We start from the raw sequence: 10802 nt of genomic DNA on the forward strand, positions 1-10802 counted from the left end.
TATGCATTTTGAGTAATTTTAATAGTATTTGCATACAGGTACATTTTCACCTAAATGAAAATAAAATGTTTTACAAATTTTATCTTTTTTTTTCTCCCTTAGTTTTGTTTTTGTTTTGTTCCTACAAAAGCTCATAAGGATGTTGATTATTGTGTTTAGTTAATTTTGTAACTGTGGTCCATTTTTCTACAGTAATGGAAGATTTCGTCTGTCAGTGAGAATGTGATGTGGAGTATAAATAAGATGAGAGAAGTAAAAATGTATTGGAGAAGGCTGTTATGACTTTACCTTTTCTATTAGAGTTCATTTAAAACAAGCTTTTATATAGAAAGTTGACCCCCAGTATGATTCAGGTAAATGTTTTTAAACAAAAAAAAAGCCATCACATAGCACTCAGTATTTTAAGTAGCTGCACATAAACCTATTGTTAGTTTTGTGGGTTTTATTTCCTTAAGAGGTGAATTAATTTAACATTTCAGCTTTTATTTGGTGGGTTTCTTCTTTCTCTGTCATGAACATCAGCTTTTTTATTTAAAGGGTTTTTTTTTTCCTCACAGTAAATGAAAGGAAGTTATACTAATGATTCTATCTCTACCAGAGCGGCTGTGTTTTAGCCTGCATCCAGCTTTTAAGGAAACAACAATCACACCAATCATTCCGGTTCAGGTTGCGTTTGCAGGATAAACTCATGCGGAGGAAGCAGATGGACCTGTTGAGCCTCTTTCCAGAGAAGATTAAACAGCAGTTAACCGATTATACCTGTTTCTCTTAACCGTTTTGCATTGTAGGCTCCTACACTACCACTATTTTTATTTTCTGTCTGAATGACGTGGCTGACACAAATCCAGATGCAGCCAGTTTTGTTATAAACTATATATATATATATATATATATATATATATATATATATGTATATATATATATATATATATGTATATATATATATATGTGTATATATATATATATATATGTATATATATATATATATATATATATATATATGTATATATATGTATATATATATATATATATATATATATATATGTATATATATATATATATATATATATATATATATATATATATATATATATATATATATATATATATATTTCTCCCATGGTCATACAAAAGGTAATGACAAGACTGTACAGTACGAAACAAACAGAGCACCATGCTCGAAAAGTAGCAGAAAAAAATACCATTTCTTGTAATATCCCCCCCCCCCCCCCCCCCCCTTTTTTTTTTTTTATTTATTTTTTTTTTTTTTTTAAAGAAACATAACGGACCAATAAATGGTTATTGATTTTCCTAACGATGCTCAATGAAAAGAGAAAAAAAAAATCATTGTCATAGGGTAGCACGCCATATGTCTTAAGTTGTTCATTTTATAAATGGATCATTTCCCACATTTGAACTGTTTTTGATCATTTCCACAAATAAACAAAATTTCTTATACATATAGTTAAGTACAATCACATTTACATGTACATAGGTGTATATACATCCATACATACTTATATAAATATGTACACATGAAGCACGTACATATACAGACAGACGTGATGCACATATTATTTGTGATCCTGCAACAGTTCCGAGCTGTGTGCAGAGGGTGCGGTGAGGAATTTAGCAGAGGTGGGGAGAAAACTTGACTGTTCCAGACATTTTCCCTTTTATGACATGTTGCTCCAGAGATGTGGAACAGCGTGATTGTCAGTTACGTCACGCTCTCGTGCCACAGCACCGCGAGCGTTTCGATCCTCCCCCCACAGAAATCCACCTGCCGCACCACCTGGAGAGGAGCAGGGCTCAGATGACCGAAGCATGGGAGGTAAGAGGCACACGTTTCTAATGTGATGAATATGTAGGGTTTATTTAACAAGACGATTTATTTAACAAGATGGTAACAGTTTTTTAATGTATTTTTTCCACTTAGAGGAGACGTAAAACAAGGAATCACTAGAATATTCCTCCGGTTGTGTTTGCAGTGACTGATTCATAAGGTGCCTTAGTCAATAAAATAAAAACCCTTTTTATAATAGGCTACAATAAATACACTCTGACTTGACACTAAAAGTAAATTCAGTTTTATGAACTTTATTTATATGTTGCTTATACATGTACCTGTTTAAGTACTTTTTCACTTTACTAACATTATTCTAGATTGATATATTTAGCTAATGGTGACTTTGATTGGTACTAGCCTTAACTACCAGTAATTATTATTGTCAGTCTGTTTATTTAATCTCTAGGTGGGGATCCAGGTTCCTCAGAAGTGTGATGGGTTAAGACCGGGGAAAGACTCGGGAACAGTGATTAGACGAAACTCAAAGTAGAAGGTTCAAGAGGCAGGGTTTATTTAACCAGGCATTGTTCAGTTACAGGTAATCAGTCAGCAGGCGGACTTGACAGACAAGAAGCAGACAGAAAGGGAGAATTCACAAACTCCAGGTGAATGACAATGTTGCCAGGGTTCAGGCAAAGGACACAAAAAAAGCTGTAAAGCTTAACACAATGGCCCAAAGACAATCTGCCAATTGAACTGTGGAACACTGGAGCGATAAATACAGGTTATAAACTAATTCAAAGCAGGTTGTACTATTAATGGCCATCTATTACAGCACATTTTTAATTATTAAAACACCTATGTAGTGCTTATGTTTACATTTTATATACTGTATCTGAGTTTTGTCTTTGTCATACATAAATGGAGCAAAACGTAAATTAAAAAAAACTCCCACCTTAAGCAATGACGCAGAATGTCTAAAGGAGTTCAATGTTAGGAGATGTTGATGAGGAAGGACTTTGTGATGTTGCTGACAGGTTCCTAAATTTTCTCTTCAGGATGATAACGCTTCAGGGCTTTTTGCAGAACTCCGGCAAATGTTTTACAGCAAACTCAGACTCCTCATAAGGAATCTGGAAGGTTAGAGGGGGAGAAACCCAGCAGGCAGTCTTTGGATGCTTTAACTATAAACACATTAAAATGTGCCATCATGGTGTGACAAAGGATGATATGAACTGCTGGCAGCTTGGAAATGAGGAAAAGCCCGGCGTTTGTTATTCCATTCAAGCAAAGACCATATAGCAAAACCTTCTTTCTCGATTGTTTTATTCCCATGCTGGTGTCTGGTAATAATTAGCCTCTTTCTAGTACACACAAGAAGTACAAAGTTAGGCGGTAAGATGACAGCAGCTTTCCATTTAGCCATTGTGTCATGTAGCCTTCTTCCAGAATGATCCCAGGGTAAGAGAAAATGTCTTGGAGAAGATGTGAAATCTGAAAAACATTTCTTAAAAACATTTTGAAGCCTCATAAAGCCACACTACAGAGCTTTGGCAGAATTCTCAGTGAGGCATCTCCTAATGACAGCTAACCAAAAGCCTCCATCTTGCATCTAACCTCTACTCTGAGCTCTTTCCAGCCAATAAAATTCAGTCTGATCATGTTGATTTTCCTTCTTTTTTCCTGCTTTTATCTTATCATCTTGTATTTCTTTGACGAGTCAACCACTGCGCACATTCAAAACAGCCAGCGTGTTGATATCCAATTGCTGGTGTGTGACAGTGAAACAAATATGTATAAGAAATAAAACAAGTGGTTCGTGGAAAAGTCTTCTCTGACCAGGACGGTCAGAGAAGACTTCCATCTGGAAATGCGACTTAAAAGAAAGGACTAGCATCCTGGTTGTTGATAAAACACTGATAAAATTAAAGATAAACTCCAAAATAGTCTAAACTGTTTTATTATGTATACAGTATAGCCAAACTGGAACTGCAGCAGCTTTAACTGGATCCACCTGGATGCTCCCAATGCCACAGTAAAACCCAGGAGGGAGAACCTGGTAACATGAAACTGACACTCATCAGCAGTTTCTTCACACTCATATAGACCAAATAATGTGATTTTCTTTCACCGAAAGTGTAGAAAAAAAATTGGTTGTGGCTTGCAAAACTTGAAGCACAAAGTGCTTGAATTATGAAGTTATCCATGCAGATTTCAGGGTCTAAAAAAGTATCTGGGTTCATTTTATTCTGGGTGGATATTATTGTTTAGATTTTTAATGTGTTTTTTTTTTTTTTTAATCTGTCTCTAAACTTTATAATAAAGTAAAACTAGAGTACAACAGTTTGTTCTTTAAGGCAATCTAAAAAAGGGAATGACCTGGAAGTCTGTGTGACTGTTGTCACAAAATACAACACACAGAGGGAGTGGACATATTTTCACCAACAAACAAATATGTTGCATGAGGGTAAATAATGCAAACATCTTAATTTGACTGCATGAACCTGCAGGTTTGCACTTCCTGACGTTATTGTTTCCCTACTTGTTGTCTCTCAGGTGTCTGTTCCAGTGAGAAGATGGCAGAGGTCTTTGCCTATGAAAGCTCAGAACTCGACTGGTGTGAGGACAATTACAAACACTCTGAACATGTGGTGGAGTACTTTAACACTGTAAGTTTTTATTTATTATCTACTTATTTTCATGAATTACCTTTTTTATTACAGAGATATTAAAACTCGCACTGTACCTTCCATATTCTGTAACTATGCTTTACAGTTTTCTTTTTTGGGGTTGATTGATTTATTGAAAGATTGATGTTTGTTCTGCAGGTGAGCAGCTTTTTTTTCTTCATAGTATCTCCCACCATGCTCTACCTCCTGCACCCTTACGCCAAAGAGAGGAGCTTGTCGGTCCACTTGGTCTGGATCATGATGATTTTTGTAGGCAAGTTAATATTTTTGTTCAACTTGTTGGTATCTTACTACATCACAAATTCACATACATACATCTTTGGAGCTTAAGAATATTAATTTTAGATTCCTATTATTATTATTATTAGGGTCTGAGCCATACAAAGTTATTATTATTATTATTATTTTAGGTTATTCATTATTAATCCAGGCAGAAAAATCATCTGTTTAATGTAAATGTTTGAAATATGCTGTACATTTTTGACAGTATACACTATATAGACATTCAAAAGCATTGATTTAAATTGCCAACATTGAACTTTGGCATATTCTTGCACTAAGACGCATCATAATGAAGACTGATTCAGCACCTGTCTTGTATCTTATCTCTTCTCTGAGGTCTCTCCGACCAGTAAAAGTCACTCCAATGATAACTCCGCTCTTGCTCAGTCACTTTATTCTTTTTTCACTCATGTCCTCTGCTAATGTCTCACTGGGTTTCTTTGCTGAATCAACCACGGTGTTCAGAATGGCCAGTGTGTTGGTATCCATTTCTTACTGTGTGATGTGGTGCCATTAAGGCAAAATGCAGCTGCCCCGTGATGCTCCAGTCTGGCAAAATAAAAAAAAAAAAGGGATGTGCAGTTTCTATCCATGTTATTATTATTTTAATTTATTAAACCTTTATTTAAGCTGAATTAAAGCCCCTTGAGATCTTTTGCAAGAGTTTCCTGGCTGAGAAGACAGCAGCACACATCATGAAAAATAAAAATATAATCTGTAAAGTATATCTGCAGAAGGGGGTCTGCAATGGACTGGCAACTGACTGCTGGGATAGGCTCCAGCTCCCCCACAACCCTCAATCAGACTTAACAGTTTAGATAATGAATGAATGAATGAATGAATCTGCTGAAGGACTCTGTAGGAATTTGCATAATGAATGAAAGTGTGCTTATAAGGTCACACGTGTATAAAGTCTTGCTTTAAAGAATGATGATCTATCCAAGATTATGGGAAACTGATGTGGGAAAAGTAAACAGATTTTTTTCTGTATGGTTTAGTAGCAGCTACTCACCTCATTGATCAATTCAAAGGCATAAGCAGCAAATCTTCACTGGATAAAGCCTCTCGAAATTGATTATTTTTGTTTTTTTACAGTTCATTCAGGGAAACCTGAATTCTCGCTTTTTTGGACCAACAGATGAACAACTCAGACCTCAGAGAGCCCTTGAATGACAATATTACATAATTTCCTTTTTTCCTGCAGGTCTTTTCTCTGCGTACTTCCACATGACTCTTAGCTTTGTTGGTCAGATGCTGGATGAGCTGTCCATCTTGTGGGTGTTGGCTGTGGGATATTCTATTTGGTTCCCTCGCAAACTCTTCCCTTCTTTTATAAAAGACAGGTAAGCCTACTTTGTACCAGTTAATCCAGCTACAGATACACTGTACCTCCAGTTACACCAGTTATTTCAGTCTTTAATTCCTGTCTGGATTCACTGGATGCAAAACTTGAAAACCAGCAATTGTGAAGCGGTAACTGTACCAGCTAAGGAGCCCGTCTAAGCTCTGCAACAGGCATCACTGTCCTAAAGACGCCATATGAAGCTGAGACCTTCACCTTATTGTTACGGGGGGGGGGAATTAAAATTAGAGCCCCACCCAAACTGTGTTAATATTTAATAACAAGATGGAAGAAAGAAATTAAAATTTCATGAGCACCTGAGAACAATCCTATAGTGATTTTCCAGTTTTTGAAGCGAGTGTGTTGGTGCTCCTGAACATGTGTGGTTCAGGGAACGGTCTGACCAGGTGCAGGCCCATGGACTCGTCAGGTCAGGTGACCCCAGAGCTTCTGTTTTAAAGTGTTAATATTTTACATTGGAAAGTCACAGAATTCCAGTAAACATGGAAATGATTTGGAATCATTTAGTTGCTTTATATCTGTAACTATCATTTGTCCTCTGAAAATACACTTGTTTTTTATGTCTTTATTTATTTCCTCTGATAAATAACATGTGAGTTGTCCTGCTTTACACTGTTTTGTTTTTTTTTGCTTTGCCAACAACAGGTCCACCTTTTCAAGGCTAGTCTTAATAATTACCGTCATTACCACGGTGTCATCGTTCGTCAAACCAACAGCCAACGCTTACGCCTTAAACTGCTTCGGCCTCCACCTGCTTTACACCGTGGCTGTTGAGATGAGATGGTAAGAAAGACGTTTTGCATCTGGGATCTTTTATCTGCTCTTCACATAGCTTTGATTTCTACTTCATTGCCAATCTTTTCTTTGTGTCAGCTGCACTGACCAGAAGGTCCTGCGTCTCGCCAAGCTCTCGGTTGCTCTGTGGGTGCTCGCCATCTCTTGCTGGATTAGTGACCGTTTTGGCTGTAGTCTTTGGCAGCGGCTAAACTTCTGCTACCTGCATGGTATCTGGTAAGTCATGGTTCCCTGTGTCTTCCACTGGTCTTGTTTGTGTGTTTTGAACTCTGTTTTGCTTGACTTCCAGGCACATTCTGATTGTGATGGCTGTAGCATACGCAAGCACGCTGGTAGCCTACCTGGACGCCAGCTACGAAATTCCATACTCCCTACCTGGACTACAATTCTGGCCCTGTGATAAATGGGCAGTTGGATTTCCACACATTGTCCTGAAAGGCACCACGAAGACACGGAAACGGTGCTGAACCTAAACTTTGAATCTTTACAGACTGAACTGCAAAAATTGTAACGACGGGTCTTATTTAGGAAGGCTGAAAGAAACATGACTTTTTTTTTTTGCAGGGATGAAACAATAACTTCAGAATTTAAACTATCACAGAAATGCACTTGTTTTTTTGGTTTTTTTTTTTACTCAAAACATACCAAAGTATTTGTGTAAAGGAGGAAAAGAGGCAGTTTTTTTATCCTATGACTGTGAGGGTAGCCTCTGTGAAGCAATCCAAACATCAAAAAGCTCTTCAAGCTGCATTTGCAGCTGAAGCCAGTGATTTCTGTCCCATGTGCCTTCCACGTGTAAAGGTACAAAAAGATATATTTTTACTACTACTTTAAGTATTTTATGCCAATAGAACTTAAGATCTATAGAGGGAAACCCCTAAAATTTTATACTTGAACACAACATGTAGAAAAAAATAATATATGAACTAGAAATATGAAAAAATGGTGAGATCAGAGTTCATACCCATTTTTTGTATTCTATTTAATTATATATATTATGTGTGTGATGATCTTTATATTCTGCACTTGAATGCTTCATGGGGGGCAATTTTTATTTAATATGTTTTACACTTTGTGACTCCTTTAGAATTTTCTATATTTCTGCATAAATGTGACCTTAAACAATACCAAATTGATCTATATCTTGGTACAGAACAAGAAGATTATGATAGGTTAATTTATAAGATAAAGTTTACCAGTGATAACTGCAGCTGCATGGGGGACGACCATCTTACTCTACTTTACCTTTGATGCCAGGATGTTAGATTTTCTATTATGAATTTCTTATTTCAGGTCCTTCCACAACATTTCTGTTGGATAAAGGACTTAGAAATGGTCACATCAAAGCTTTTATTCATCCTTACCCATTTATTGGTAGATCAAATCATTTGCTTATGGGTTATTGTCTTTGTTAATAACTAACAAAGGTCCTGACATTTTCTGACATTTTGACAGGTGTTAAGAGTTTTCCTATTTTTAAACGCAGCACTTTTCTTTTTAAGTTTAAACCCTTTAGTTTGGTCTCAGAGAGTTTTTCAGCAGAACTTCTGGCTCATCTATGTGATTGTCAGCAAACCTTAAACAGGCAGCAGTGCTGCTTTGGAGAGCAGAAACCTTCTCTTTTCATGCACGTAACAGTAGTCCAGTGTTCTGCTGACAATGGGCTTGTGAAAATGAATATTAGTCAACATGAGAGGTGTTTGCTTACAAAGAAGTAAAACTGGATTCCTTTGTGATCTCACGGACCAGTTATACATTTTTCTGTCAGTCAACCATTGACAGGGATGCTGACAAGGTGACTTAAAATTATTTCATTTTGAATTGTGGAAACTCCATGATTGTTTTATAAACCTTCTAAACATGTTGCACTTCCTCTGCATCTCCTGTTTTCTGGTAACAGAAGTCACATAGTTTGTGAAACTCAAACTTTGATAAATTCCAGCTGTTTTTCTTTTTTCATAGAAAAGATTGTCATTCATACTTTTTCACTTTTTGCTTTTTCACCCATGAGAAACACTTTACACTTATTTCACTTTCAAATTAAAACATGAAATGACAGCAGACTCCGTCTTTTTTCCATGATTTATGTAAATCTAACTACTATGAAACCTGTGAAATGATGTTATTTTACTGTGTATAAATAAAGGATTCCACCTTTCAGTGTACTCTTTGGTGTATTTATATTATACACTAATACTTCTAAATCCTATATGAAACATGTAGCTTTAACCGAAAATGTACTTGTTGATAACAAATATAAACTAAAAGCACCAAGAGAGTGCAGACCTCTGCTAAGCAATTACATTTCTTTATGAGTTATTATTGTAAACTCCCCATACAAAAGAATCCTTTAAAAAAAAATCAGGGGGTGGTCCACATCAACCCCAAAATGTCATCACAATTTCATTTCTGAGATTTCCTGAAAATTGAAAAAGATCCATCCATAACTGTTTGAGTTACCTTACTGAGAGTGAGATAAATATACCGCATTTAAAATATGCTTTATGTCATAATGATGAATCATCTAAAAGAAAAGATGTTTAAGTAACATACCTGGTATTCCCCTGGCCTGTGTCCAACAGTGTTAACTACAGAGTCTGTTAGACCAGCTGACCCTAATTACCCCAGTCCCCCTGTTTTAAACCTTTTTTTTTTTTTTTTTTTTGTTAGATCTGATGATGTTTTGAGAATATTCAGGGACATTGTACCGCCATTCACATGATGTTTCCTGAAGCACATAATAGATGAAACAAAAGATCCTTCACACACAAATACATAGTGCACTTAAGTGTTAAATAGTGACCTCTAGTGGATGATGAACAGCTCACACAGACTCACGTCTCCGTGTTTTAGCGTTTTTCTGCCACCTAGCGGCAGTATCACGCTAAAACATTAATGTGAGTTGATGGGGGGCGGAGGTCTCCTTGTCATGTTGGTGTGTTGATGGTGCTTTGAGTTGAGGGTTTGGAGATGGATAAAGTGTATTGTTGCTCATTAAAAATGTTTGTGACCACTCCTTTGCATATAATTATTAATAAACTAGGCTTGGTTTTGTACATCTTATCAAGATATGTGTTTAAATTTCATTGAAGACTTTTCACTTTAGTCTTTTCTGTGATTATTATTCTTTGGAATGAAACTGGAATCATTGTCATATTATTAAATAAAGATTTGATGAAGACAAGATAAAGAGTTGTACTGTATTTGAGGAGCTTCTATAACTTATAAAATTCTGTCTTAATTCAGCTTAATGTCTCATAACAGCTTGGGCATTTATAAATGACAAAAGAGGACTCTTTTTCTCTGAGTTTGACTGAGAGAGATTGGATCAGTTTAACCATCATGATGAGAAATGTATGAAGCAAGTAAGACAAGTGATTTTCTAATCTCACATCAAAACGTGGGCATCAGGAGATAGACAGTTCATATTTTAAAAAAAAAACAGCTCTCAATTTAGTGAGAAAATTGTAAGTTTGATCAAGATCAGTGCAATAAATTCAGGAATTAGAAATAATGCGGCACTTATCAAGATACAATCAAGTTTTTTAAATCTCTATCCCATCAAACCTATAGCTTATTTGCATCAGGGGAAATGGAATAGCTTTTTAGAAAATAATCATCTTGGACGATACATCTTTTAGTTGTGTCAACATTGTCTGGAAAGAATTCATTTGAAAGTTTTTTAAAGGTTTAGTTAGCAATGAACCTTATAAACAGATCATTACAAATAAATTTATGATCATTTTTTAAAACTACTGCTTATGTAGCTACAGTTGATGTATTTGTACGTGAGCAATGATCACATTGAGCAGCACTGATGTACTTGGTGCAAATAAAGATATTTTTAATATCTTTTTTATACATTGTTTTCTTGTGTATGTGT

The 10802-nt window shown here is 35.8% G+C and overlaps 1 protein-coding gene across 1 annotated transcript; it reads left to right on the plus strand.

The window, feature by feature from the left end:
• Window positions 1-4350: 4350 nt before the first annotated feature.
• Window positions 4351-7386, plus strand: acer1 (alkaline ceramidase 1; the record flags this gene model as incomplete). Its single annotated transcript, XM_079244552.1, has 6 exons — window positions 4351-4458; window positions 4618-4732; window positions 5966-6104; window positions 6770-6907; window positions 6998-7135; window positions 7209-7386. Exons 1-6 carry the CDS (start codon window positions 4366-4368, stop codon window positions 7384-7386), a joined length of 801 nt encoding a protein of 266 aa, XP_079100678.1. The 5' UTR covers window positions 4351-4365.
• Between the last annotated feature and the right edge of the window lie 3416 nt (window positions 7387-10802).

The sequence above is a fragment of the Telmatherina bonti genome (genome assembly GCF_933228915.1).
Source record: "Telmatherina bonti genome assembly, chromosome: 8".
NCBI lineage: Eukaryota > Metazoa > Chordata > Actinopteri > Atheriniformes > Telmatherinidae > Telmatherina > Telmatherina bonti.